The sequence below is a fragment of the Peromyscus eremicus genome, chromosome 8a (assembly GCF_949786415.1).
Source record: "Peromyscus eremicus chromosome 8a, PerEre_H2_v1, whole genome shotgun sequence".
In the NCBI taxonomy this organism is placed as follows: Eukaryota; Metazoa; Chordata; class Mammalia; order Rodentia; family Cricetidae; genus Peromyscus; species Peromyscus eremicus.
In genome coordinates this window covers 71,298,749-71,326,348 of record NC_081423.1, presented here as the reverse complement: position 1 = coordinate 71,326,348, position 27,600 = coordinate 71,298,749, and the positions used below count along the sequence as shown (strand labels likewise).

The 27,600-nt window shown below is 48.0% G+C and overlaps 1 protein-coding gene across 4 annotated transcripts in view; it reads left to right on the top strand.

The window, feature by feature from the left end:
• Positions 1-19,446, top strand: part of Msi2 (musashi RNA binding protein 2) — a 360,898-nt gene extending 341,452 nt beyond the window's left edge. For 2 of the 4 annotated variants that reach the window (XM_059271492.1, XM_059271496.1), the window contains 3 exons: positions 14,724-14,932; positions 16,671-16,743; positions 19,245-19,446. In XM_059271492.1, the coding sequence (XP_059127475.1) occupies positions 14,724-14,932; positions 16,671-16,712 (251 nt within the window). In that variant the 3' untranslated portion in view covers positions 16,713-16,743; positions 19,245-19,446. The remainder of the gene's footprint in view (positions 1-14,723; positions 14,933-16,670; positions 16,744-19,244) is intronic. The other 2 variants (XM_059271494.1, XM_059271493.1) reach the window with 2 other exon arrangements.
• The last annotated feature ends 8,154 nt before the right edge of the window (positions 19,447-27,600 follow it).

Below are 27,600 nucleotides of genomic sequence, written 5' to 3'. Positions count from 1 at the left end.
ACAAAGAGAGACGGCCTTTCCCTTTGGCTTTGGACCGTCCCATCTCCAAGCCCAGCTTTGGGGCATTTTGGTCACTGCCGTCCTTGGCTTTGGCAAGTTCAGAAGGTTCCCTTCCTTGGGTCTCTGACCTCGCCAAAGAGGTACTAGGTAGGCTTTCTCTCCAGCCACGGCTGGCAAGATGGGCTTAAACTCCCAGAGCCCTTGAAGCCAGATATGAACCAATCCTTGAGGTCAGAAAAGGGGTGAAGCTGCGGTAGCCTGAGTCCCAGTTGCCCCAGACTTTCCTAAGTCAGGCGGCCACCAAAGACAGGGGAGCTTTCTCTCCCATGACCTTATCCCAGCCTTTTAAAAGATCTGGAAGCCTCCAGTGGCAAGGGAGTATTTCCCCAGCAATACTGTAAGGTCCAGCCAGAACTGGGGTGTGTCACCCCCCAGGAGTGCCACAGGCTTCCTGCCACGCACCGGGCACCTCTGCTGGCAGCTGCTCTCTCCACCTCGCTCCTCCCCCCTGAGCAGCTTGGCTCCCGGCTCCTTTACCCCGCCCCGCCACCCCACCCCACAAGCAGGGCACACCGGAGCACTGATTCAACACATCTAGGCTCTGAAGAGAGTGGGCAGGATGGGGTGCTGGTGAACGTACCAGGAAGTGGAGCGTTAAAAGCCCAGAGGGCAACTGCCAAAAACCCAAACTGGCACAGTGAGGCTCATTAGAAAACGTCAGAGAAAATCCGTTCCATGCAAACTGGCGCTGCCTCTGAGCTACAAAGGATCCTCTCCCCCAAGAGACCCACTGGAGTTTTGGGATTTAATTGAGGGCGGGGGCTACCGAGGGGCAGTTTGACAGAGCTGGTGATTGGCAGGCAGTCTGGGAAGTCCAAATAGCTGGTCATTCTCAATTTCCATCCACTCGAGTCTCTAAAGGCACCACCTTGCCCTCTGGCCAGTGTCCCTTGGTGTCCCCTACTCCCTGCCCTAGGAAGGTGCATCGTGTCTTCCTGTTTCTGGTTTGGGGGATTTTAACTTGAGTGTTTTGGGGGAATGAAAAAAAAGAAGCCTCATTCCTACCTGTGCCTGGGAGGGGAGACAGATCAAAAGAACAGTCTTGATATTTGTGAGTGTTGTTTGTTTTCTCTGTTCAGTTTCTTTCTTTTGATAACTTTTGGATTATGAAACTAAACTTTAACCCGAAATTAACCCTGCCTCTCTCCCCACCCCACCCCGTTCCCTTGACTTCATGGCAAGTTTAAAGGGCAGTATGGGATTCTTTGCGAGTCTGAGAGCCGTCTCCCAGTCTGTGCCCCCTTCTGCCACCCCTGCCCATGCACAGACCCCCCCCCTCCCAGAGCCAGGCGGGAGCCCCACTCACCCACCCCTCTAACTCCTAACCCTCAAGGCCATCTCCAACCACACATTTTGTTTCCAGGATCAGTGGTGTTTTCTTTGTAGCCATTTCCATCGGGAGCCAAAATCTCCCACAGGCCATCAAGGTCAGCCATGCTCATCACTGCACTGTTAGTGAATCGTATTCAGGAGTACGCTCCCCAGACCCCTGCCCACCCCAGCCTGGGTTAGCACAAACAGTAAATCCTCGGCTTGAGGTACCCACCCGAGGGGAAACCCCCCAGTGCTGCCTAGTGGCTGTAGGCTTGGGCTGTGCCCACTGTAGAGAGAACATGGTCTGATCTGCTCATGGAGACTACAAACCCAGCCCAGAGCCCCACATTTGGACTTGGACCAAGGCTGTAAAGTTGGGGAAGGAGACTGCCTTTTTCTCTTAACACATTTTGGCCCGTCGGGAGACTGTCATCTTCTTCCCTCAAGAAGATGACATGAGCTCTGAGCCTGGAAGGTTGGTCAGTTAAGAGGCCCTTCATTGGCAAACACTGCTGTGAACTGAGAAAGGCCACCCAGCAATGCATGCACTACACCAGTCCCAATAGGAGTCCCAGGCACTGATGACCCAGATTTCCCTGTACCACCTCCTCGAACCTCGCCCCACCCCGCCCCCAGCTTCCAGCCCCCAAAGCTAAGGATGCTCCCCCAGCCTCCTGAGCAAGCAGCTCGTTAGACTCCATTGATCACCTTCCTGGAGCCTGGTACCATGCCACACCTGACAAGTAACTCCAGACTCCAGGAAATGTGGTCTCGGCTTCCAGGGACTCCTGGACTTGGGTTAGGGGTTAGACATCTTCTGGAAAGCAACATTTTTGTCATTATTTTTACCCAGCCCCACCATTTTAGTTCTCAACCCTCTCTACCCCCACCCCTTCATTTTGACTTCCTTTCCCACGTTGGGGAGCACCTGCTGAGGGCCATGGGGGGTGGGAGGCAGCTTGGCTCTTTCTCAGGGTGGCGACTCCTATCTGTCAGGGCTGTGGTATCGAGGCAGTCAAGGGGGAGGCCTTGAGCTTCTGCCTCAGCCTGTTTCTCTGGGCTAGCCTGCCTACCTTTTCTTACTTCCCCCAGGACCTGAGGTGAGCAGGGCACAGGTGTCCCAGCAGGGGGGTCCCTCTGCCGACTCCTAGATAACTTCACTATCAGTGGTCACTTTTCTTTCACGTTCACCTGGAAGTCTGAAACGTCATCTTTTCTTGTGCTCAGTCAAGAGTTTGTTTATTTTGATCGTACTCATTCAGTCCCAGCGGCACCACCACCCCCATCACGTCCCATCCAAACATAAATCCGCGTTGACAGTTGACCACCCCTTCCCCAGCCTGAGGAAAACAGTACCGATTCTCAGGGTACTTTTATTTTGGGGGTGACCCCATGGGTGGGTCCGTGTATCACTGTGAGAGCTTGCAGAGCCGCCCCTGGTATCACCCACCGACCCCTCCCCACCCTCAGGCCCCAGCCAGGACCCCTTACTGTACTTTATACTTGCCAGCTTTATTCCAGTCTAGTGACGTGAGCTCCTGATGGTGGTGGTGAGTGTGAGCAGTCACGTTTCTGTTGTCTTTTCTCTTGCTTGGTTGGGGCTGCGGTGAGAGTGTCTCTGAGGCATACTCTCCTGCCTCTCTTACACTAGGACCTGCACACCTCCTCTCAAACACTCTTCTGAGCACGCTCAGCGGGAAGGTTTGTCCACACCTATTAACCCTCTCTCAGTGTCCAGCTTCCTGTTAGCACCAGCTGGTTTGCATGTTTTGCTTGTTCAGATGAAACAGTTCAAGAAACAAACTCATATCCAACTCTCGAGAAATGTCTTTTTTTGTACACTTTCGTTTTCTATTTTTTTTTTTTTTATTATCAGTTACAACTCCAAAACACCTGTTGTCTAGTAAAGCATTTCACACCTCCCTTGCCTGTTCTTAGACTGTATGTATCTGTGGGACTGAACTAAATGCATGCACTGTAGTAGATTGTCCTGGTAGCTGTAGCCGTAGTTGTAGAACATGCATTGTTGAGTTGATATTACAGGGTCTCCGAAGGCGCGGCCCAACACCGCCGCTGCCGCCGTCTCAAGGGTAGCGTGGGGACCAGGAAAGAGATGGGGTTCCATGTTTTCAATGTTGCCAAGGGGCTTGGATCCATGTTCTCGCCATCAGCCACCACCACCTCTCCTCACGATCCCCACTCTCCCAGTCTAGAACTGGGTCACCCCCCTCAGCTCTAGCCTCCCCAACCAAGATCCGGGTTCACCATAGCAGAAATGAATGGAGCCAGAGTTGGAAGGCGTCATCCAGTTCTTCCGAGTTCTTATCTTCCCCACACCGTTCTTGAACAAAGCGACAGATCTTTTCTTGTTTTGTTTTGTTTTGTTTTTTAAGGCCATCGGCCAGGCTTCTCTACGCTCAGCCTCTTCTTGAGCCCTTCAGGGACACAGGTCCCTATGAAAAAGTCAGCCTGTGTCATCTGCTCCTGTGGGTGGAGGGAGGTGAGATGTGGTAGGGAAGGGGCTGAAAGCTTCAGCCCCTGCAGACAGGGTGTGCATTTAGCCCTGGTTGATGTTGACATTGACTCTTAGGAGTAGTGATGATGAAAGGGGCCAGTGGGGTGAGTGATGGCCCAGCATCCCTTGAGTGATAGCAACTGGCATGGCTTTGCAGGGAAGAGAGAAGTGTGATGGGCCTGGGACAGCTGAAGAAGAGGCCACCCAGTTCCCCCTAGGTCTCCCTAGAAAGGTTTTCTGGAGGAGACCTTCGTTTTCCACTTTGAGCATGTGTGGCCAACCATCTTTGGACACACTATCTTAAGGCGTATGTGACGAGCCATAAGTGAGTACCAGAGATCTCAGAGCTTTTGTCCCTAACTTTCTAAGACCATATGAAGTGAGAATAGTACTTACTATCCAGAACCTACATGTCAAGTCAAGGTGTGTGACGGCTCTGACCAAACCCTACAGTCTGACAGGGGCATGGGCAGAACCCGGACGATATAGGTTATCTACCACGGGATACAGAGTTCAGGAAAAAGTCACAGAGACCATAACATCTTCAAAAGGCTGTGTCATGATAGAACGAAATTGAAGCCTCATGGGGGAAAGAAGCCGAGATGCTCTGGCAGAGTTAGAACACATAGGAACTGAGCATGCGCCAGGCCAGACAGAATGAGGACACCAAGGCTCCAGGTGGAAAAATTCAGGAGGAGCAAAGTCTCCCTGGGGACAGGGGAGGTAGGCAGAAGAAAATGGCTGACACTAAGCTTTAGTGCTGCCGCAGATGCAAACTGACTTGGGCCTAGGCAGTAAGGGCAGCAAGTGGGAACAGAAACCGGTCAACCTCCCGGTGTTAGCAACAGACATCCTCAGGGGCTGTGGCTGTGTGTGGGGAAAGTCATGGGGAGAGCCTCTCCATAGGATACAGTCACTTTGTTACTGTAATAGAATCAATACAGTGGCCCAGAGAGACTAGGTACTGAAACTCGCTAACTTACCTTACCCACGGGTGTTCCTTCAGTGCTCATCTCTCAGGCCCCTGGCCTGCATTCTAGAGAACACCTTATTTCCCAGCTTGTCATTAAAAGTTTCATTTCTAAGAAAGCCAGGACTTTAGCCATAGACTGGCGATGGGTTTTAAGTAACTTCACTGAATCTGTAATGATGTGCACGGCTCCTGCCGCTGACCTCAGCTTTATTCATTTTCCGAGGGCTTTTGGACCAGCCCTGTGGAGGATACAATACATCAGCTACAATCAATAATTTTGTAATAGAAATACCATGCACTTGATAAATCAACTCTAGAGCAATTAGTGACTAGCCTTAAAGTCCAGGCCGAAGGTATAAGTTAATCTTGAAGTGAATGGAGTGAGGGAATGTTAATGGTCTTTAAATCAGTGGAATGGTTTTCAGTCGGTGACATGTTCCTGCCTCGCCTCTGAGTGGCTTGGCCATCGTTCGTGTGCTCTAAGGGGTGGTGGAGAGTGTAGTCGTTCTCCTGGGCACTCCACAAGCGAGGAGAGCGTATTAGACAGGGCCCTAGAGACTGCCCCCACTGGTGGAGGTACTGAGGGGTGTGAGAACTCCTGAAAGGTGGCCACTCTATCCTATCTAAAGAAGGAGGTGGAGCCGGAGCGCAGTCGGTAGTGTGCTTAACCTGACATGTAAGAAGTCCTGGGTGTGATCCCCAGCATTGTACACACCTGGCAGAATGGCACTCACCTGAAGTCAACCGAGGCTGCAATCTTAGTATAGATGAGTAATTGCTGCGCAGTTAAAGACCACAGAAAATAAAGGGCCCCTTTGTTTCTCGGTGCTTATGAATATTAATAGGAAGGTCTCCCTTTTCCAGTTTGGGATGCCATAGGGCAAGGGACAAGAAAAGAGTACTTTTGAGCAGCCGTGATTGGCTGTTGGGATTCGTTTGTCAGAGCGTGGAGTGGGAGGGTTCCTGCCACCATCTCAAAGTAGAGACACCTGCTGGGAAGTTGCCTTGAAGAAGGGTGTCTTGTTAATGAGAGATGTTAGAGACACCCCCCAGCTTTAATAATACAATGATAATAACAACAATTCATCAGTAGTTGCTCTCTTGATGTGAGCGAGCCAAGTGCTGCTGTGTGCCAAGCCCACACACCCTACCCCACCTAATTCTGAGACCATAATGGGCGTCATCAGTCCCCTTCCCATTTTAAAGATTACAGACTGTGCCTCCGGGGAGATAGCTTATCTGAGGCGGCCCCATCAGCCTGTGTTCTCAGCCACTATCAGCACACGCCGGTGCAGCAAACGGCTGAGCGAAACTGCAACTTTTAAACACTCAACAGAAAGGCGCCGCTGTTCCCACTCGATTCTGCCTCTCCTTAGGGGAGGCGATAACCCAAAATCATTTACAAGTGGTCTCGGGAGGCATGCTACGTTTTTTTGTTTGTTTGTTTGTTTGTTTTGCTTCTGCAGCCTCCCCGCCGTGGCTCTGCCTGGCCGGCCTTTGGCTGACATTTTGATCTGGTCCTTGTGTCCATTCAGACCAATGTCAGACAAAGGAGACCCAGAAGAGGTGTGGTCCCACAAGGGGGAGCCAGGCTGAACGGAATTATTGGAAGGGAACCTTTAGTTAAAATACAGCTGAAGGAAGTTAGTCACCGTCTGAGGTGATGGAGCTAGGGAGGGAATCTCTGGGCAGGCAGACTTCTCTGCTGGGAGGAGTCAGCATCCCTCCCTTTGCCTCCGCACAAACTGCATCTGGAAAGTGGTTGGGAAACACAGCCCAGCCCTAGAGCAAGGAGACCATTGGCTGTCCCGTTGCTGGGGCTTTGCTGTGGGCCAATGGTGGAGAAAGGGGCGTGGCCGCCGACGCAGCCGACTCCTTGCCCAATCTTCTTGCGGGGAGGCTTGGGCGCCAGGTACCATAGCAACTGCAAACAGGGGCTCATTTGTTTTGTAGATGAGTGATTACTACACAATTAAAGACGGCTAAAAATAAATGGGCCCTTTGTTCCTGGCTACTTATTAATATTAATAAAGTGGTCTGTCCAGGTCCATGGCAAACACTGAAAGCAAGCTTGGGTGCCCGCGGTGGAGACTGGTGTGTGAGAAAAGCCGCCCAGCCCTGCTACCCGGCCACCTTTCCTCTCCTTCTGGAAGTTATTTCTGACTATGTCTTGGAGAGGGTGGGCTTCCCTGGCCTTGGAGAGTTCAGCATTACAGATACACACAGCACCCAGGGTAACCTGGACTCTGAAAGTCAGTCAGGCACAAACTTAGCCCCTCCCCGCCACGAGAGAACAGCAGAGCAGCAACCCCATGATTGGAAGAAACCCTTTGTCTCGTTCCCTGCCTTTGGTCTCACAGTTTCTTTTTATTCCAGTACAGCAGCCTTTAAACCTTCCACTGAAGTAGCCACTGAGATTTCGGGGGCCCCCCTCCCAGCCTCTCTTCCTGTTTGCCTGTCTTGAAGAGTAAACTCACTAGGTCATGCTAGGGGTCACGCTGAGTTCATCACCTCCATTCCCTAAGTCTTGACCTTCAAGGTTCAAATAGCTATGAGGAAGCTGAATCTGCCCAGAGGTGCAGCTGGGGGAAGAGACGCCTTGTGTGTGAGAAGTAGCTCAGAAGATAAACCCACAGGAGGATGGGCAGGCCGTCAGACGACATGGTTCCAGGCATGCATCCACCTCGACTAAGTGAGGGTTTCAGACTTACAGGTCCTAGTGGGTCGCATCATCTCTGCGGCTCCATGTTGTTGCTATGCCCGGAGCTGCGGATCCTCTGTTCTAGGAGGCATAAGCAGTGTAAATGGCAGTGGCTTAAGGGTAGCATGCAGAGAAATCCAGGAGCATCCCAGGGATAGGGAACTGTGTGGGGTGTGGGGTGTGGAGTGTGCTCTTGAGAGCAGTCAGCCCCCGGGGGCTGGAGCCATGAAGGTGTGGCAGGCCTTGTGTTTACAGAATTAGAGTCACATTTTTAATCCATCAGATTTCCAACCTTAAGCGTGCTTGGTGGGACCTTTTAGGGTTCCGTGGTTGTTTTTGTGGGTGGTGTTCATTAATAGCAGAAGGCCCCGGGGCTAAAGGGATGTCCATGGCTCAGTTGGTAAAGTGTGTGCTGTTGCAAGCAAGTGGACCTGAGTTCTGATCCCCAGTGCTCACGTAAAAGCCAGGCCCAGCTGCATCTGTAATCCCAACCCTGGGGAGGTAGAGATAGGTGGGTCCCTGGAGCTGATTGGTCAGCCTGCTTAGCCAGATTGATGAGCTCCAAGTTCATTGAGAGACCCTGTCTCAACAAAGGTGGAGAGCATTAGAGGAAGCTGCTAGACATTGGCTTCTGGCCTCTACAGGCGCGCACGCGCACGCGCACACACACACACACACACATCCACCACACACAAACTCAATAACCCAAGACCCGCTAATCGCTGCTAATGAGCAAGTCAGCCTTAAGACTTGGGTCAGTGCAAGTCTGCTGTGGGCTGGAATCACCTGGGAGTTTTTGTAACTTCCCCATCAAATCAGAATCTGGCAAGGTGAAGCCCAGGCAAAGCCAGTGTGTAACCAGAGTCTCAAGTCCTGCTTGGTTTTATAGCTGCATAACATCCCTGACCATCACAGACACCCAGCAGGAGAGGTCACCAGGCTAGGTTTAGGGTTCCTATGGGCTCAGAGCTCTTCTGCTTACCAGGGCCAACGAAGATAGCCTTAAGGGCTCTTTGTCTCTTTGGCATGACTCTTCCCACCTTCCTTGAGACCAGCCTGAGATTAGGAGCAAGCAGTTTAGAGCGACAGTAAACAGGGAAGCAGTCCTACTCCTAGACTAGCTGACAAATGGGGGCCCCTTGCTAAGGTCGGGGTTTGTTTGTTATTAAAGACCTAATTAGGAGCATGAGAGGGAGCTGAATGGCTCCTCGCTTGGTTAATTAGTGACATGCATGCGCCCGCTTTGAACTTCAAGGACACAGAGCTATTAGTGCTTACATCAAAAATGGATTAAACTCCTGTGCCTTTACAATCATTAAAGACAGGACTGCTCAAGTGGAAAGCCTTTTGTACAGGTCCTCAAGGGACTGTGCCCTGGGCACCCTCCTAACCCACCACCCACACCCTGCTGCTGGATCCCCTGGCACTAAGATACTGTTAGATGCAATTGGGTCTTAAATGCCAATCGGCCATAAGGCGTCCCAGCTCCCCTCTGGGCCCAACAGAGTGGGATGGCCTTTGAAAGCTGAGATAGTCCTCTGGGGACCCCACTGTGTCCAGGCACTTTTGAAGAGGGCAGGAGTCCCAGTAAGGGCTCGGGCTTGGCCGGCGCCCCCTCCCACTTACTGACTCCCAGCACTGACTACATTTCTGGGTTTGCGGCAAGGCTCTTTGTTTTATGACACAGTGGAAGGTGCCCTAGTCCTCAGCAGAGATGGAGTCCCCTGTGTCTTGTTAGGCACCACCCAACCTCGGGTGGCTCCCTGCCTAGTAAGAGAGATGTCTGTAGCACCAAGCTATGATTCAAGGAGGGATACCTGAGTGTCGGGACTGAAATCACATGTACTTTCAAGTTAGAATGGGATTCAGTCCTAAGACCCTGGGTTCGCTCATCTGTTACACCGGGATGATGATGTCCATCTTACAAGCTGTTTTGAGGGAGTGGCTTTCCCAGCCTGGCCCCTCTTGACTCCCTAGCTCCCACTAGTGGTACATCTCCTGCACTGCCATTCCTAACAGGGATGTGCTGGCAACTGATTCTGACGTAGCTCTTTACCGCTGCAGGAATACAATATTAGGCCGTCTTTAAGTCTGTAGTCCTGGCCCTGGATTTCACAGTCCTTCAGTGTGTTTGTAGTACAGAAAGATGTATACTGTTCAGATAAGAAGTATAAGAAGACACAAAGGATCTCTGGCTGGGACAGGCAGGGATGTGACCTTCAGGATGAGCATGTGGCAGCGTAGCAGCAAGTGGGTGTGACGTAGGGGAAACCGGACTGGTTTCTTCCTTGGTAAGTTAGGTAGATGGTGGGCCTCAAGACCGAAGGCGGTTCTCAGATCAAAACGGGCCAAGGGTACTCTCTCAACACTGAACTGGAGTTGGCCTGGACTCACCAAACTGTTAGAGAGGAGGGGGCTGCTTCCAGTCTTGGGTTCTCTCTTTAATTTTGATCTCAGACCCTAGAGGGCTGGATGAGAAGACGAAGTTCAGATGGTGGGTGGTTTAATGCAGCATTTCCGGGGTGCTCTGGCTACAGATGGATTTCCTTATCTGCTGCTACTTTCCCGTTCTAACCACTGTATAGACAGTGTAGCGGTACCTGGACTTCCGTGTCTTTTCCTAGACCTGTAGGAAGGCTATTGTGATTTACGTCACTTCCCCACTCCTGGCCCAGCCCTTCCTGACCACAGGTCAGCCCAGCCACATACAAGATGGCAGCCCGCTAGCTCACTTAGAAGTGTGCAGAAAGCTGCCTGGAAAGCTCTGGCCTAGCATCCCCAGGTAAGGGTCCGCTTTCCCAATATAGGTTGCTGGTTCGTTTCTGCTCCCATCTCTGAGATGAGATAAGAGGGCTTCATTGGGTCAGCCATCCAGGCGTTTTCTTGAGCATAAAGAAGCTTTTAATTTAATGTAAAATGCTTCCAACTCTCATCAAATACATTCCTCTTGCTTTGCTATCCTCCTGAGGCATGGCAGGTGTCCCAGCTTTTGGTGTTGCTCCTCCCCGAAGAGCCCTTTCTTCAGGTCCAGGGTGATTAAATACACCAGATAGATGGATTGGACGCTTTTGTAAATCACCTTCAGGTTTGTATGGCAAATGGATTGCATTTTCCTCTATTGGATTTTGCTAAATATGCATACAGTACCTGTGTTGGGCTCTGCATATACCCGATAAGTCACAGAGCGTTTTCTCCTTTTCATTCTCACAGCAGCCTGGTGACTCAAACTGAATAAGGGACACATTACTCATGTGTTACAGATGAGGACATAGGCTGGACCAGGGCACACAGGTGTCAGGGAAGGGCCAGGGTCAGACTCAGGTCTTCTGACTCCAAGTCCAATGTCCCCTCTCTCTCTCCGTTATGCCTGCCTCCCGAGGGTACTGCCTGGACTGGGAAAGCCTAAAGGATGCTGGGATCAGTTGCAGAGGATGCTGGGATCAGGTGCAGAAGGAGGAACCAACTTAGAATTAAGCCAGAGCCTGGACATTGCTCAGAATTGCTGATTGGGAAGTAAGCCCCCAAACTGTCAACCTAGCACAGGCCTTGTCCCAGGCCATATAAGTGTCAGCTTCTGCTGCAGACACGCTATGATATTCCTAGATATTACATGCGCACACACACACACACACACACACACACACACGCACACACACACTTATACGTACACAGGCATGCATGCACACACAACTGGACTAGCAATACAGTAGTCAAGATGCCCTTCTTTACCCCTGAAAAATGATGTCACCTCTCTTCTTCCTAACCTGATCCTGGAGTGGGGGGACCACACCTGACCCCTTCAAATGAAGTTTGGTGCCTAGGGAAGGGGGCCCTCAATTTCCCAGAAAGCACCTCACCGGAACTGTGCCTCTCACAGCTTGGAGTAAGAGAGGGTCCTCAGATCCGCCTGTGACCAAGCAGGCAGCTAGCACACAGTATGTGGAACTGTGCTGTTTCCAGGAGAAAAGTCAAGTCTTTTGTCCCGGCTACCTTCCGGCTGGCTGCTATCAGCTGGCAGGAACAGCACCAAGGAGGGTCTGTCTCTGTCCCTTCCTGAAGAGTGTTCATGATGAGGCCTGCGGACCTTATCATGCCATCTGGAATGGGGCTTCACCACAGGAGACACAGTTGTTGACTGAGGAGCTTAAAGAGACCTCTCTCCTCTGTGGCCAAACCAATAAGGCCATAGATTCTCCTGTCCCTGGAGAAGGGGACCAGCTCAGAACTAGGTACCTACTGTCTGCCTGCCTGTGGTACTTTCTGGTCCCTTCCCTGGGGCTTGGGCTGAGCAAGTGCATAATCATGGAGCTCGGAGTGGCTGTAAGCCACATTCTAAGATGGTGCCTTTCTTTCCATAGTACTGTTAGTAGCATTTGATGAAATAGGACTGAGTAGGAAGGAGTGCTGTAGGCCTAAGGTGAGCTCGCTGTGAAATTCCCTTCAGACCACCTCAAACACCAGGCTTCCAGGTGCTCATGGAACCAGAAAAGTTGCCAAGGGTGGGGAGAATACCCACAGCCCTCCTGCCTTCTAAGCCTTCCACAGAGGTATCTGGACAGCATTCATCCGTGGGCATGCTGCTGCCTCTTGTCTTTCTCTGGCTGGATTACTTCTGCAGCTGGCTCCCCTGCCTTCTCTCCATCCCCTGTCCAGTATCTTCCTGGAAACACATCCTACCAGAGGAGGAAGAAGCTGAAAAATCTCCATCTTCCACTTGCAAATTTGCCCAACCCTGTGTCCCACCCCTACCCTAAGTCAAAGCAAGCTAGTTCCTTCCTCTGGAGAGGGGGGGAGTTGGTGCCGGGGCGAACCAAGAGCCACTGTCCAGCTCTTTACATCTGCTGAGCCCAGAACGAGAAGGTATATTCCACCAAGATAGCGCCATCTTTTGGATATCTCGGCTGGATATTTCCCTCCTCGAGCAAAAAGGGCCAAATGCTATCTGCAAGTTTAATCTTCTTTACTCAAAAATCCTGCTGTCCCGATTGTCTGCCAGTACATCTGCAAATAAGCTATTCACTCGCTTTAAGCCTCTTTACCCTGCCCCTTCCCCCTTAACCCACTCGCTCGGTTGTCTTGTTTATTAATTTCTGGGCCAGTGCTTCAGAGAGGCTCATCCTGCCCAAGGGCATCCAGAGGCAGCAGTCTCCCTGTCCTCTGCCGAGGCGGGAGCCAGGCCAGCTTGGTTGGGCCCACCTTGGATCTTGTGTTCCTTTCTCAAGTGCAGTATCCTGAATCTCTTCTTACTCCTACGACAAGTACATGGGGAAAAAAATCGATCCACTTACGTGTTCTTCAAAGCCACAAGAGAAGTGAGGTCGTCCAGCTACAGGTCCCCAGGCAAGAGGGACTCCACTCTTGACTTCAGATACTCTTTTTGCCGTGGAAAGCAGCTGTGACAGGGCAGGGGAGAGATGCCACAGAAGCTAGGAAGGGGGAGTGAGCCTTGAAGACAAGGGAGTGTCCATCAGTCAGGCTTGGTTTCTTCAAAATGTGCTAGCTACGGTCTAGCAGCTGCGACCCTCACGCTCCTTGGAGGTTTCAAAACCAGTAAGAACTTCCTTTTGCGATGGAAACGGTTTGGAATTTTGTTTTGTTTTGGAGAGGGTGCTTTTGTTTCTGGTTTTTTTTTTTTTTTTTTTAAGACAGGCTCTCAATGTGTAGCCTTTGCTGGCCTAGATCTTGCTATGTAGACCAGGCTGGCCTGAACTAATAGAAATCCCCCTGCCTCTGCCTCCCAAGTGTTGGGATTAAAGGCGTGCGCCACCACACAAGGCCTATGATGGAAATTTTTTTAAAACAGAAAATAAAGTTGAGTCTACTAAGAGGATGTAAAGCTGAGCCAGAATCCACCTGTTGGACAGGCTGCGGCCCTCCAATTCTTCACACTAGGAAGGTGTGATGGGGCTAAGGACAGGCCAGGATGAAGCCTAAGGTGATGTCACCTTTGGCCACCCCTACCCCAGACACAGGGCTGAGTCTCTGGCTGTGTGGATGCCGGGTCTCCCTCTGTAGCCAAGGTGCGTTCTAAGCTTTATTTCTCCCAGTCTGGAGTTTCTACCTGAGATAATATAACCACAATGCACTGGGGTCGGGCACTCTCTCTGTCAGCTGGTTTGGTTAGTATGCTCTGCATTCATACTTCTTTGTCTTTTTTTTTTTTTTTTTTTTTTTTAACCAAAGGAAAAAAACGTTTAAGTCCTTCCCTCCCTTTCCTTCTCCTGCAGGAGGTGAGTGTGTGGGTACTCTGTTAGGACCATTGGCTTCACCCCAGCCTTAGCCAACCTTCAGGTTACCATTCCCACCCCATCCCTCCCTCCATCCCCTGCTCTGCACCCCAAAAGAGGACTCTGCCGCCATCATTCCTGTTACGTTAAGATGCCCGAACTTTCCATGACACATGCCATCCTCTGACCACTTCAGTGTTGCCGACTTTCATGCAGGGTATAAATGGAAGGGGGGGAGGGGGGTGTCGCCAGTCAGGAGGGGGGAGGGGTGCAGAATAGAGATCTTTTTATGTCTTTCAAAAAAAAAAAAAAAACACACACATACAAATTCGTCATTCAATGGATCCAAAAAGAAATGAAATGAAACATATATATACACACACAAAAAATGAATCAAAAAATCCCTTTCCCAAAGATTTTTTTGTTTTCAAGGACACAAAATTGCTTTTGTTTCCTGTCATGTTTTAATATCAATATTAACACAATGTGTAGTCTAAACTAGTTCCTTTGTAGTTTGCATGGGATGTGAATGCTGTCTCAACGTGCCCAAATCTAGAAGACTGCATGAGCGTCAATTCAGATGTGAAAACAGTCCCTCTCTCTCTCTCTCTCTCCATATATATCTCTATTTCTATTGTGATAACTTGATAGGCAGTGAAGCACCTCCGGTTGGTTGCCATACTGTGTTGAATGATCGTTTTTGTTTTTGTTTTTTCTTCTTCTATCTATTTCTGGAGCTCCAAGCTTCTTAGTGGTTAGCCTGGGCTGAGTATTCTTGAGTCCCTGCTGATGTTTTCGCATGGCCTTGGTTGAGTGTTAGAAGTTGGGCCTCAGCTGTTTTTTTTTTTTTTTTAATCTCGAGTGTTTGGCTTGTAATGGTCGGTGCATGCCTGGCTTCTGGCCTCATACCCAGCTCTATTCTCTGCACACCAGTCCTGAATAGCTACAGTGCTCAACCGAATTTTGGCGCGCCCGCTTCCCCGGCAGGCTCCAACCCGGCGCGGCCCGGAGGCTTCCCGGGGGCCAACAGCCCAGGACCTGTCGCCGATCTCTACGGCCCTGCCAGCCAGGACTCCGGAGTGGGGAATTACATGAGCGCAGCCAGCCCACAGCCTGGCTCAGGCTTCGGCCACGGCATAGCTGTAAGTATCTACCTCTCTGCCTTCCTGCCTCCTCCTTCCTCACCAACTCCACTCAGCCCGTGGGGAGGAAAGTCCAGGGTTCAGGGCAGAGGAAGAGACAGGGTGATCCCCATCAACAGCAGGCCAACTGAAGCTCCCATCTGCTGGCCCAGCCATGTAGTCTAAGGTGTATGGACAGCTCTATTAACCACTCCATCACCTTTGGCCTTTGCAACCTTGAACCACTCATACAACTCATGGCCATGGCTACAAAGTAAGAATAGGATATTCTTATCCCCCCCCCCAAAAAAAAAAAAACTGAGTGAGAATGAGCAGCTAGCCTAAATCATGTTGTTCTGGCATATGGTAAGTCTTCATGCCATTCCCTCACCTCAGTGGGCAGGACCCCCGCCTGCTGTCCATTTTGGTGGCAGTAGTGCTTGGAAGGTGGTAGGGGAGAAGTTCCCTCCCAGGCCATTCCTTTGCTAATGTTTCTTACAGTTTCCAGGTTCCAAGTAAGTTCCCATTTTCGCTCTTTAGCTGCAGCCCCCCAAAGGCCAGATGCATTTGATATCTGTAATGCTCTGTGGTTCTTTAATCTGACTAATCCAGGCAATGGAAATTTGCTTAAGAGATTTGCATGCTGTTCTCAGATTGTATTGTTCTTTTCCCTCCTGGTGTGTGAGCATGAATGTGCCTGAGCCCACTTGCTGGCAGCCCCCTCCATTTTTGGAAACAGAAAACGGTTCAGTCTCTGCCCTAGCCAGCCTCATTCTTTTGGAGGCAATTTGATTTTGAGTGGGGATGGGGGGGGGGGGCGGGGTGTGCTGTCCCAGGTTATATCCTGCATCAGATTCTGTATCTGGGAGAAAGCAGGCAAACTCTGTCTTGGGGACTATAATGGGGAGACCAAAGCCATTGTGAGAGCCTGGGGGGGGGGGACCAAGGCAACTTCATTCCTGCCTCCTGGCATTGGAAGAACGTGCGTGTATGTGCGCGCGCGCGCACACACACACACACACACACACACACACACACACGAGTCACACACACACACAGGCATTCTCACACAGACACAGATATTCACATACTTGTGCATGTCAGCCAACCCTGGCCTGTGCTTCTGAGTCCTCATCCATTCCGCTCCAAAGCCAGTATTACTTGAATCAGTAGTTTGATGAGTCTAATCCCCTTGGATCAACTGTAGTACCAAATCCAGAACATTGTTATTCAGCCCAGAGCTGCATCAATTTGGGGGCCTGTCCATCAGCGCTCAGAACACGACTCATTTCCATTTTCAGCAGCTAGAAACACACACCCTGTTTGTTCTTGAAAACCTGGGTCTTGGGACCTTCACACTGTGATGTTATTTCTGAAATCATCACAGGCCATCACCGTTGATCAGCACCGACATTTCTTCCCTCAGATGAATCTTTGGAGACCAAGGACAGAGATCCTTGTATCTGCCCTGTGGGGGTTCATGGTCACTGTGGGCATTGTTTGGGGTTTGAACCCCTCCGAGTCTGGCTCTTGGTTTCCCCTTGGGAAGCATACAAACTTGGGTGGGGGAGTGACAGGGCAGGAAGGGAAGGAGCTGGGGACGGTGTCACCCTGACTCCTCATGGCACAGTGTCTCAGAATTACATATTCATGCTGGCAGCCACAGACCGTACTCCTAGAGATGATCTCCTTTCCCAGAGTATGACGATCTCTTCCCGTGTATAGCGCACTGATGACCTTAACACTTGTGCAATTTTAGGGCCCTTTGATTGCAACGGCCTTTACAAATGGATACCACTGAACAGGTGCTTCGGTTGGCATCTCACTCTGAGGTATTGCCCTCTCTGCCATGCGTCTCCGCCCTGCCTGCGTGTCCGTACACGTATGTGCCCTGCTCATACGTGTACACACATGCCCATCTCATCACATCACATCTCTTTCTTCTCTCTCTCTCTGGACCCACTTCCTTGGAAAGAAAAAACCCAATCTCTTAGTCTCTCATTTCTTCCTCTAGCTTTTAATCATGACCACCATCTGCCGCCTCTCCCTCTCCCTCTCCCTCTCTCTCTCTCTCTCTCTCTCCCCCCCCCCCCTGCTCATTTGATTTGGTTCTTTGGGCTCCATTTCTGTGTCTTCCTCACCCTCATCTTTTCCTTTCTTGACTGTGGGAAACTGGAAGGCGATCTCACATTGTGCCCGTTCCAGGGAGATGGAGGCGGGTAAATTGGTCTAGTGCCAGTCCCAGGGCCAGGGGATGGGGAGCAGAGCCATTCTCAAAGTCCTGTGAACTGACCCTGTGGGTTTCTGGGGCTCAGCCAATGGGGTTCGTGCAGCCAAACGCCCTGACTCCATCTTTTAGAGAAAAGAAAACATTTTTTTGCCAGTTAACTGCGGAGTAATTATCAAGATTACCACACGAAAAGCAAATTAAACTAACAGCATCACCTGCCTAACGTGAATTTGGATCCCTGCCAGTTTCTTAACCTTTTAAACTGAGCTCGAGTTAATTAAACATTTTTAAATCACTTTGATGGAAATCCAGAGGTGGTGGGACAGAAGAGAGCAGGTAGCAGGCAGGCCTCCTACCACCTTCTCCTCCTCCAAAAACAAGTATCTGCCATGCTTGAGAAGAGCACCAGGCAGAGGGCTGGCATCCTCACGGAAGCCCGAGGTCTGTCTTGTGTTGGCATATAAGCTGGAGGATGGGAAGGCCAGTAATGTGTCTCTCCAGAAGAGGGGAAGGTGATGGCTGAGGCCTTGGAATAGCTCCTACTTGGAAAATCACATTAACTTTTCACTCTTGGGGCTGGGGCTGGGGTGGGAGGGACGGCTCTGGGTTTGTCCTCTCTGGTAGAGAAGAGTTGGGGAATTGCTCCCAGCCCTCCAGCAGCCGAGGCTGGGTAGTAGATGGGGACCATTTGAGCAACCCAGTTGAGTTGAGCTCCACAGATCCTTTAGATTCCTCCTATGTCGCTGCCCGACTAACTCCACTGGCTCTCTTAACCAAATAAACCCTGTGTGTGGATTTCCCGTTCCTTACCTCCATTGCCCCCCACCACTGGCAGAGCCCGAATCCACTAACAGTCTAAAGAGAGCTATCCGCTACTAATTAAGCTGGGTTTGGGGGATTGGGGACAGTGAGGTTCCTCTGAGAGCTAGGACGGAGAGGGCCAACAACTCTGGAGGGCTAAAGATGGCTTCAACTATCAAAGAAAGAGGGACTCAAAGAGTGCCTAGGCGCAGCATGTCCCCCGAGGCCAGCCACTGAAGCTGCCCGTGTCTGCTCCTCCCCCACAGTCCCGCCTCCTCGTAAGGCTGCTCTGACCTTTCCATAGGGAAGGTAGAGGCCGGCCCCAGGCTGTAAGGATAAAGTAGCCAGGAAGGCAGCAGTTTCATTCCACCCCTACCAGTCAGGCCACACAACTGCGGAGCAGCTGTGAAAGACTAGGCAGGCACATCATTCGTCTCCCGCAGAAGTGACCCTCTGACATAGTACCACCCACAGAAGAGCCCAGGCCCGCAGGCAATCCAGGATAACCCAGTCAGCAAGCCTGAATCCTGGACCTGTTTGGGTTTTCTTGAACCAGAACTGGTTATTTGGTTTTGGGATTTTGTTTTGTGTTGTTGTTGTTTTAAGTTTTTATTTGTTTTTTTTTAAGTAGTTACATCAGTCCCTTAGTATATAATCTCTTAGTACAAATTCACGTTTTTCAGTCAGTGGTAGTTTTTGTTTGTTTGATTGTTTTTGTTTTTGTTTTGCTGCTGGGTTTTTGGGGTTTTTTTTTTTGGGGGGGGGTTCGAGACCCGGTTTCTCTGTGTAACAGCTCTAACTGTCCTGGAACTCACTCTGTAGATCAGACTGGCCTCGGACTCACAGAGATCCACCTGCCTCTGCCTCCCAAGTGCTGGGATTAAAGGCATGTGCCACCACGCCTTTTTATGTTTTAGTTTTTTTAGTCTTTTCTTAGACATAGCTTCAAAACCAAAAATTGAAACAGAAAGGGGGTCTCCTGCCAATGTGTGGTTTGACCAACTAGCTGAAACCCGTGCTGACTCTACTTCCCACCATGAACTCCAGAACTTTCCAGCCCCATGTCAGACCTGTCTGTCCCCTTCCTAGCATCAGGCATGGCTTAGATACCTGGTTTACCAAGCTGGGAAGTCAGCCATCAGTCATTTCCACTCACACACACACACAGAGTCATACAGCCCAGTCCTTTGACAGCTGTAGTCAGGAGCTCGGAATGGTCCATATGTGTGTCTAATGTTCGCTTTCTCCTCCCTCCCTGCTCTATGTTCTCCTCGGGACGCGCCTGACCTCCCTGCCCCGCAGAGCATACCTGGATGTCCAGGCAAGACTGGGCGAAGTTTCTGAGTGGCCCTTTGTTTAGGTGATGTCCTCAGACCTGGATCCCCACCAGCCTCACTCCTCATCCCAACCAGAGTGGTACACTTTGGATTGAGGGTTGACTACGTCTCATCTCACCACCCTGCTGTAATATAAGACAACAGCTTTTAAACGTGTATATAACCCATGGTTTTGGTTTGGTTCTTCTGTTTGTTTTTCTTGGTGGCCTCCCTCTCCCTCCCCCCCTCTCCCTTCTCCTTTGGAATCTCCCTGAATCACATTTGGTAGTGATTTCTGACTTAGCCTGGTGTCACCGTAGCTTAATATCTAGTTCACAGCTAACCATAGTATACTTGTTATATATTAAGGAGTTTTCTTTTTTTCTTGAAAAAGAGTTTTGTTTTGTTTTGTTGTTTTGATTCTGTTCTCACTTTTAAAGGATGCTGAGATGGTGATGTTACTCTCCATTTTGGGTACCAATTCTGAGACTGTAAGAATTTTCATCTGGGACTTTAGCACACACTGAAGCAAAGTTGTGATGTGCGGAGCGGGAGGTGGGCATAGACTCTCTCTGTTGCGTTGTAGAAGTGACATGCAGTTGGCTGCCTAACAGACTCTAGCAGTTCATTTTTGTGACGTCTCTTTGTTAACCTAAGTCTATTTTCGGCAATAAGGTAAGGACGGCCATGTTTTGAGGGTCCTCCTTTTCTATGAGTGCTTTTCTTTTTCTGTTCAAAGAGGTCATATTATAAGGTTTTTTGAAATTGTGAATTCTAAAAAACAAAAAACAAACAAAAAAATGTTGTAAATATAATTCCATTAACTACATAGAAACTATTAAGAAAGAGAATCAAAAATATTTTTGTGGGGGAGTTGCTCCCAGGCAGTTAGGTGCCCTGGAAGAAGGGAGGGGAGGGAACCTTGATGAAGCCGGTACTAAAACACAAGAGCACCCAGCTGCCAGGGCCACCCGGGATTCCACTCTTAGCGCCTCTGTTGGTGTGGTAGACCTAAGAACCGCATTAGCACCCCGCCAGCCTAGCAACCTCTCTGTGCACAGCTTCAATGTTACGGTCTAGCTAGATTTTTATTTAAAATATGAAAAACTGCTTTTCCCAAGACGTTTTTTAAAGGAAAAAAAAAACAAAGCTACAATTTTAATATTTAACATATTTAAAGTTTCAAAGCACACCTGTTTTGGCTTAGGGGAGGGGCAGGGTGGGGACATTCTTTTTCAGTCTTAATTTTTAAATATCTGATCATTTTATATTGTCCAATCATTTCAGCACCTCCAAAGGTCCCTAGGGTACTCTGCCTCTCTCCTCACCCTGTCCCCAATCTTCTGCCCCCAGAGAAGGGGGCCCATGGGCCAGGAGTGGAAAGCCTGCATGAATACACCCTTTCTCCATTCACTTTCTATTTACAAATTAGGGAAGCAACCTTTCGGTTTATATATATATGTTTTTTTTGATACCTCAGTGCTGCAAGTATCATCGGAGAGGCTATGGAAGAGTTTTGTTGTTTTTTTTTTTTAATTTATTGTAGATGTAAACAGAATTTTAAAAATAAAAAGTATAAACATCACTGCACTGTGACTGGGGGAAAACTGACAGTTTCCTGTTTGCACATGTTTGACATTTGGCTGTTAGAATATATGGTCCTCAGTTGGGGAAAGACACTTAGGATGAAGGATATTTTTTAATTTAACTTTTTTTTTAAACTATTGGTAATAGGTCGGCAACAGCAACTGTAGACGTCCAGCTCAGTAGACGGCATTCAAGCATATTGTAGTGTGGATATATATTTTTTTTCTTTTTTAAAATGTGATATTGACATTTTATTAATATTTTTTAAATTGTTACGTTTATAAATTTGGTACTTAAGGCACAGCCAGTATGAGACACTGAATGCGACGTTTATTATAAAGAACAGCTGCACTCCTGTTTTTATAAATTTTACTAACAAATAGACTAACATAGACATTCACAGACACAGTAGCGCAAAAGCATCTTCACACGAAGTCTCCAAAAAGCTAATTCAGGAAGAAAGTAAAGAACCCTGCTTCTGTTCTAATTAAATGCAACTTAAAAAAGAAAAGAAAAAGAAAGAAAGAAAATCATGTTCTTTGTTTTTAAAAATAAAATGCTGGGTTGTTTGGGAAGGTTTTGGATTTGGGGTGGTTTTTGTTGTTGTTGTTGTTGTTGTTAATTGTTTTTACGTTTCCAAACAACTAAACCAAGTACAATGCTGGATGCTTTTAAAACACGAAACTCGTTCAAGTCATCAAATAACAAAATAGAAGTTTTACTTTAAAAAACATCAACAAAGAGAAAGAGGGCGACACTATGTTCCCAGCAGTTCCGTGTCTAGCTAGGGGATGAAGTCCTCCTTTGTCCATGTTGGTGACGTCCTGTCCCCCAGCCCCTGTCCATTTCTCCACGTCCCCATCACCTCATAGTGACTCTTTGTTGACCATCCTTTGTTAATAATGTATAATATGGCTCTCTTGTAAGCGTGCTGTCTTGGTATTAGCGTAGTGACTTTTTTTCTCCTCTTTCTTCTAGTACATATTGATAGGTATAACGTAATTAAGGTTTAAAAAAAATTAGACATAGTTATTCAGATTTAGGACCAGTAAGGATAGAACTTTCCTTATTTATGAAAAGAAAAAAATGCTAATAATTTGGGGGCAGTTTTTTCCTTTTTTTTTTTTTCCGAGTTCAAATTTAATTTTATTTTTGCTGATTTGATGTGGTTTCAACTAACCCAAGGTCTCACAATGTTCAAATGCCGGCAGACTCCACGGCGTTTTGTAGGTCCCCGCCCCCCTCTCTGTGAAGGGGTGTGCCATACTACCTTAAATGCAAACACTAGATATGCAAAACTGGATTTTTTTAATTTATTTTTTAAAAGAGGGAGGCGTGGTATATTAAAATGATTTTACTAAGAGAAAAAAATATTTTTTTAAGGATGCTCAGAAGAAATTGATAATCTGTGTGAATATGTTTTAGATGTTTATATACATTTTGAAGAGACCCAGTAGCCCATAGCACAAATCTTGTGAACATCTGATATGTTTTCAAGTGGCTACCTAGGTTAAGGTTCACATTAGTCCCCCCCTCCTCATCTAGAACTCCATCTTAAACGGTTTTTGTAAATTCTTTTAACACTGATGTCCATCCCTGTCTTTGTTTCAGTTAAGCTCAATAGCAAATGTGGGGACCTGCTATCATAACCTTCCCTTGGGGAGAAACTCTCTTAGCTAATGGCACCTCCGTGGCATTATCAAATAACCACCAGGGGATTCTCTGGCTTCCAGATCCATCTGCCTGAGACCCCAAGCTCCTCTCCTCCCAAGAGGGGGGATGGAGTGGCAGTGACTCCTGGTCCTCTTCCTACTTCAGCCTGGATGTGGGACTGGTGGAGATGACCAAGCCTGGGTCTCCTCCCCAGGAGCCTCTGCGTGTGTGGTTTGTGGCCTTCCTCATACCCATTGGGAAAACGAAACAGCCTCACACTCTATCCCCATCGCTCATTGGCTTGATTCAAACGAAGCCCCAACAGGCCTTTGCGGTTTTTTGTTTTGTTTTGTTTTTAATCCCTCATAACCATTCTCTTAATTTGAACTTGTAGCTTGGGCTTTAAGGTAGCATGGCTCGATTGTTGTCAACTTAATGTCTCGCTGCACAGCAATTCACAGCCAGTGAATGTTACACACACATCTTGCTAGACTAGTATAAAAATCATTGGGTAATTGTGGGTTCTAATGACCTGAAAGGTGTTCAGTTTTGTTTGGGGGGGGGAGGTTGTTTTTCTTTCATTTCTTTTTTTCATTTGAGAATTTTGGGGAGAAAGTATTTTTTGGTTCCGACTAGAAAAACAAACGCTATCTTGAGCGTTAGTGGAAATGCGGGCTAGGGACTTTTAGCCTCCACCACCACCACTACCACACCGCTCCATTCTGCCATTCACTCACTGCAGCATCTTCAAGAATAAAGCAATATAGTTTACCACATTTGTTTTTGTTGACGGTCAGCCATGCTTTCTGTGTTATATTGCATATGAAATTGTTTACAAAAGAAACACTAACTCATGCTTCTCTCTCTCAGTTGGAAGTGACACACAGGGGCAGAGGGAACTTGGAGGGCAGGTGAGGGAGGGCAGAGGGGTTTTGCTTTTTGTTTTTTTGGCTTTGTTTTTCTTCCTGGTTGTGCTTTACTAACCAGATCCTCCAAGGAAGGCAGAAGCCAGCCAGGCAGAGAGAGGCAAGAGGGGGCAGGCTGCGGGTGAGCACATTGAACGGACACGCTGGGAAGCCCCCCCACCCTCAGCTAGAGCAGAAAACCAATGTCACCTGAGCCCAGTCCTGGGCACAGACACTACACAAGGCAGCGCTGGAAGTGAAGCAATACTTTAATCCTGTCTAAGTTGGTTTTCTTCTGTTCTTTCCTTTTTTTTCCTCACCAAAAAAAAAAAAAAAAAAAAAAGGTAAACTAAAACACAAAAGCAAACAAGCAAACAAACAGAAAAACATATAAATAAACCCCACCCCTCTCGGGGAACAACCACAATTCAAACATGGCTATTAATGATCAGAAGGTATTGTCTCAGATAGGACTTCATTTCCGGGAGGCAGGGCACGAGGGGGGAGGGGAGTGGAACTGAGAGACAGTTCCAGAGCCTCCATGGAAGGCTCCTCCTGCTGTATTCTGTACATACTGTACCACCCTGTGTGGGGTCTGTGAGTGTGCTCTTGAGTAGCGTGGGCTAGCCAATCTGCCATTCATGGTGTTATAAACTCAGAATTCCATATGTAATAGGATGCAGGTCTAAGCGTTTCATGTGGACATAAATGTATCTAAATAAAACTTCCCCTAGCACTGTGGCTGACCTCACCCTTACTTTTATACTTTAGTATGAAACTGATGAGAACTTTGGTAGTGAGTATTTTTTTTATATATATATACATATATATGTATCTATATATATATATATATCTCAAGCATCTTTCAGGTCTTTGTGTGTGGCTTTCTTAAAGCCCTGTTGTAAAAAAAAAAAAATTACTATGTGGATGGCAGTCTCTCACATCACAGATGTGGAAAGTATAATTTTATATTTGTATTTTCAAATAAATAAGTTTGTGAAAGGTTTCCATCCTCTACTGTGGTCCAGAAATCAATGTGTTTGTCTGACAAAAAAAAATAATAAAATAAACTGTTTTGAACAGAGTCGTGTAGTGTTCTTGCACTTGCAGAGGCTGGGGTGGACAAAGCTGCTGTGGGATTTGGGGGTATCACTGAATCTCACCTTCATGCTCTTACCCCACAGCCAAAAAAAAAAAAAGAGTCCTTTTCCTGTCCTCTCAAGGAGCCATTTTTGTGGAGTGACCAGGGAACACTTGGATGGAAGAGCAGACCTGGAATTAAGTGATGAGCAGTATGCACAGGACCTGTGGGCAAATCCCTGCACCTTTGTGGTCATAGGGCCCAGGTGGAGGGAGGGTATGAAACGGATCAACTGGTTGTCCTGCTTGCTGGCTTGGTCTCTGCCCCCAAAGACTTCAGAGTTGCCTTAATAGAAATAATTAGGATCACAGACTAATGGTACAGAAGGATAGATCATGGGTAATACTTGCCACTTTCTCATTATAGAAAGAAAAAGAAGGAGGCCCAGCTCCTTAAAGGCAAATCCATGTCCTGGAGGTAAACAGCCTTGTCATTAGTTTATACTGAGAGTTTCCCAGTAGCAGCTTCATCAGAAAAAACAGCCCTGGGACAGAGTTCCCCTCCACGTTCTTGTTTTTCACTTCATCTAAGGGCTTACACCCAAATCTTGAAGGAAGAAAGATGCACCTCAGGCTTCAGACTGGAGCCAGGCCCAGCTCCCGTGTGTCCACAAACAGACTCTACCGTGTTCCAAAACAGTGGGAGATTGTAAGGAGCCGAGAAAGCCCTGAGTGGATGTGTCTTGTCACGGGCATGGCCCTGTCAAGGACCATGGCATGAGACCTATGGGAAACTGGCAAAACCTTCATTTTGTCAGAATGTGAGTGTTCACAGCATGTCTGAGTGTTTATTAATGGCTGCTCAGTGTTTACATTCTGAGGCTCCTCATTCACAGAGACCTCCTACACAGACCAGCTAACTCCTCCCCCTGTGCTGTACGTAATGAACGTGCTGTATGAAATAAAAGTGCTGACGTTTGGGTTGTTGCAGTAATTAGTGCCACTCTATCAGAGTGCACACGGCCCACCTGACCCCAGCTTGTCTGTGTCCGTGTGTCTGTTCTCCTTTTATTCCCTCAGGGCCCCAACCAGGTTTCCAGGACTAATAGAAAAGAATCATTCCTGGTGTCCTGCAAAGGCTGAACGCTAATGAGAACTGATTTCAGAATCCCAGGAGTTCCGAGCAGGGGAAGTGTACTGGGCTCCTGAGAAAGTCCATCCAAACATCTTCCTCACCCACATTGCTCAACTCAAAGGAATCAATCCAAGGTCCAGCCCCTGCCCAGGAGCCTGAATAGAGAGTGGGTGAGCAGGGGTGCAGTGATGCTCCAGCTTCACCCCTGCTTGTGCTTGAAGTTCTGATGCTCAGTGTTTAAAGGTCACTGCCCCGTGACCTTACACCTACTGAGTGGCCAGAGGAAATTTCCTGTGTTTGCAGAACACACAGAAGGCTGAAAAGTAAAAGTCGACTGAGAAAATAAGCAAATGTAAGATTTAAATAGGAACAGGAATGTCAGAGAAGGTTGAGCTCAAGGCTAAAAGTACCCAACAGGGTATCATGTAATGACAAGACACAATCTTTTTTGTTATTGTTGTTTTTTGGTTTTTTGAGACAGGGTTTCTCTGTGTAGCTTTGCGCCTTTCCTAGATCTCGCTCTGTAGACCAGGCTGGCCTCGAACTCACAAAGATCCGCCTGCCTCTGCCTTCTGAGTGCTGGGATTAAAGGCAGGTGCCACCACCGCCCAGCAAGACACAATCTTAAGGATGCTAGAAGGTGACAAGCCCTAGCAACACATTAAAAATGTAGAGGCATTTTAAAATGTCCTAACAAATCATCAAACCCATTGAGAAGTGGAAGACTAGAATAAACGGACCACAAAGAGCACTGAAAGAGTGGTCAAAGGACCTAATACTGGGAAAACTGACTAGATCCAAAGAGATTACAAATGAATTTATTTAACTGATAAGTTCAGTGCCAAAACTCGGTTGTGATGATAGAAAAATACAGAAAATATTTCTGTTTTTAGAACACATTGTCCTGATGTCAAAACCTAGTACATAACTAAGATTTTTAAAAGACGCAACTATAGACTTAGGAATTCAGACACAAAAACTCCAAATATGGTTTTAACAAGTAAAACCAGAGTGTGTTAAGGTATAATAAGAGCAATTAGAACTTCTTCCAAGAATGCAAGAGCATGTCAATAATAGGGATCTGTTAATATAAGTCACTTATATATAAGTAAAAGAGAAAATGACATCATAGTAATGTATTTGAAAACTACAGCAGTGATTCCTAATTAAAACACCATAGATTGCCAGGCAGTGATGGTGCATGCCTTTAATCCCAGCACTCAGGAGGCAGAGGCAGGGGTCTGTGAGTCTGAGGCCAGCCTGGTCTACAGAGTGAGTTCCAGGGCAGGCTCCAAAGCTACACATAGAAACCTTGTCTCAAAAAAAAAAATAAAAAATAAAAATAAAACATCATAGAAATAGGAAATGAAAATAGTTGCATACAGTACAGCAGAGACTATTTACTAAATCCAACATTAATGAATATCCTAAATGGTATTTCAATTAAAATAAGAATATGGGGCCTGGGCTATAGCTCAATTGCTTACCCAGCATGCAAGAAGCCCGGAGTTTGATCGTCAGCACCACATAAAAAGGCTGTGGTAACGTGCAGTCTGGAGGTGGAGGCAGGAGGATCAGAAGTTCAAGGTCATCTTTCACAACATAGCAAGTGAGAAGCCAGCCTTGGTGATCCTGTCTCAAAAAGTGAGGAGGAGCGCTTGAGGGAGGGAGGGAGGAAGGAAGGAAAGAAGGATGGAAGGATTGTATAGGGACTGCTCCTATTATTATCTTGTCATAGAGTTCCTAAAAGCAATGTAAGTTGAGACAGATAAATAGGTTAAGTGCTTTCCACGCAAGCGTAAGCACATGAGTTTGGTCCCAGCACCCACATAAAAAGCAGGCTTGGTAGTTTACACCTAGAACCCCAGGGCTTTACTGGCTGGCCAATCTAGCAGAGTCAGCCAGTTCTAGTGAGAGACCCTGCTCAAAAACTAAGATGAGAGAACCATTGAGGAAGGTCACCTAATGTCAACCTCTGGCCT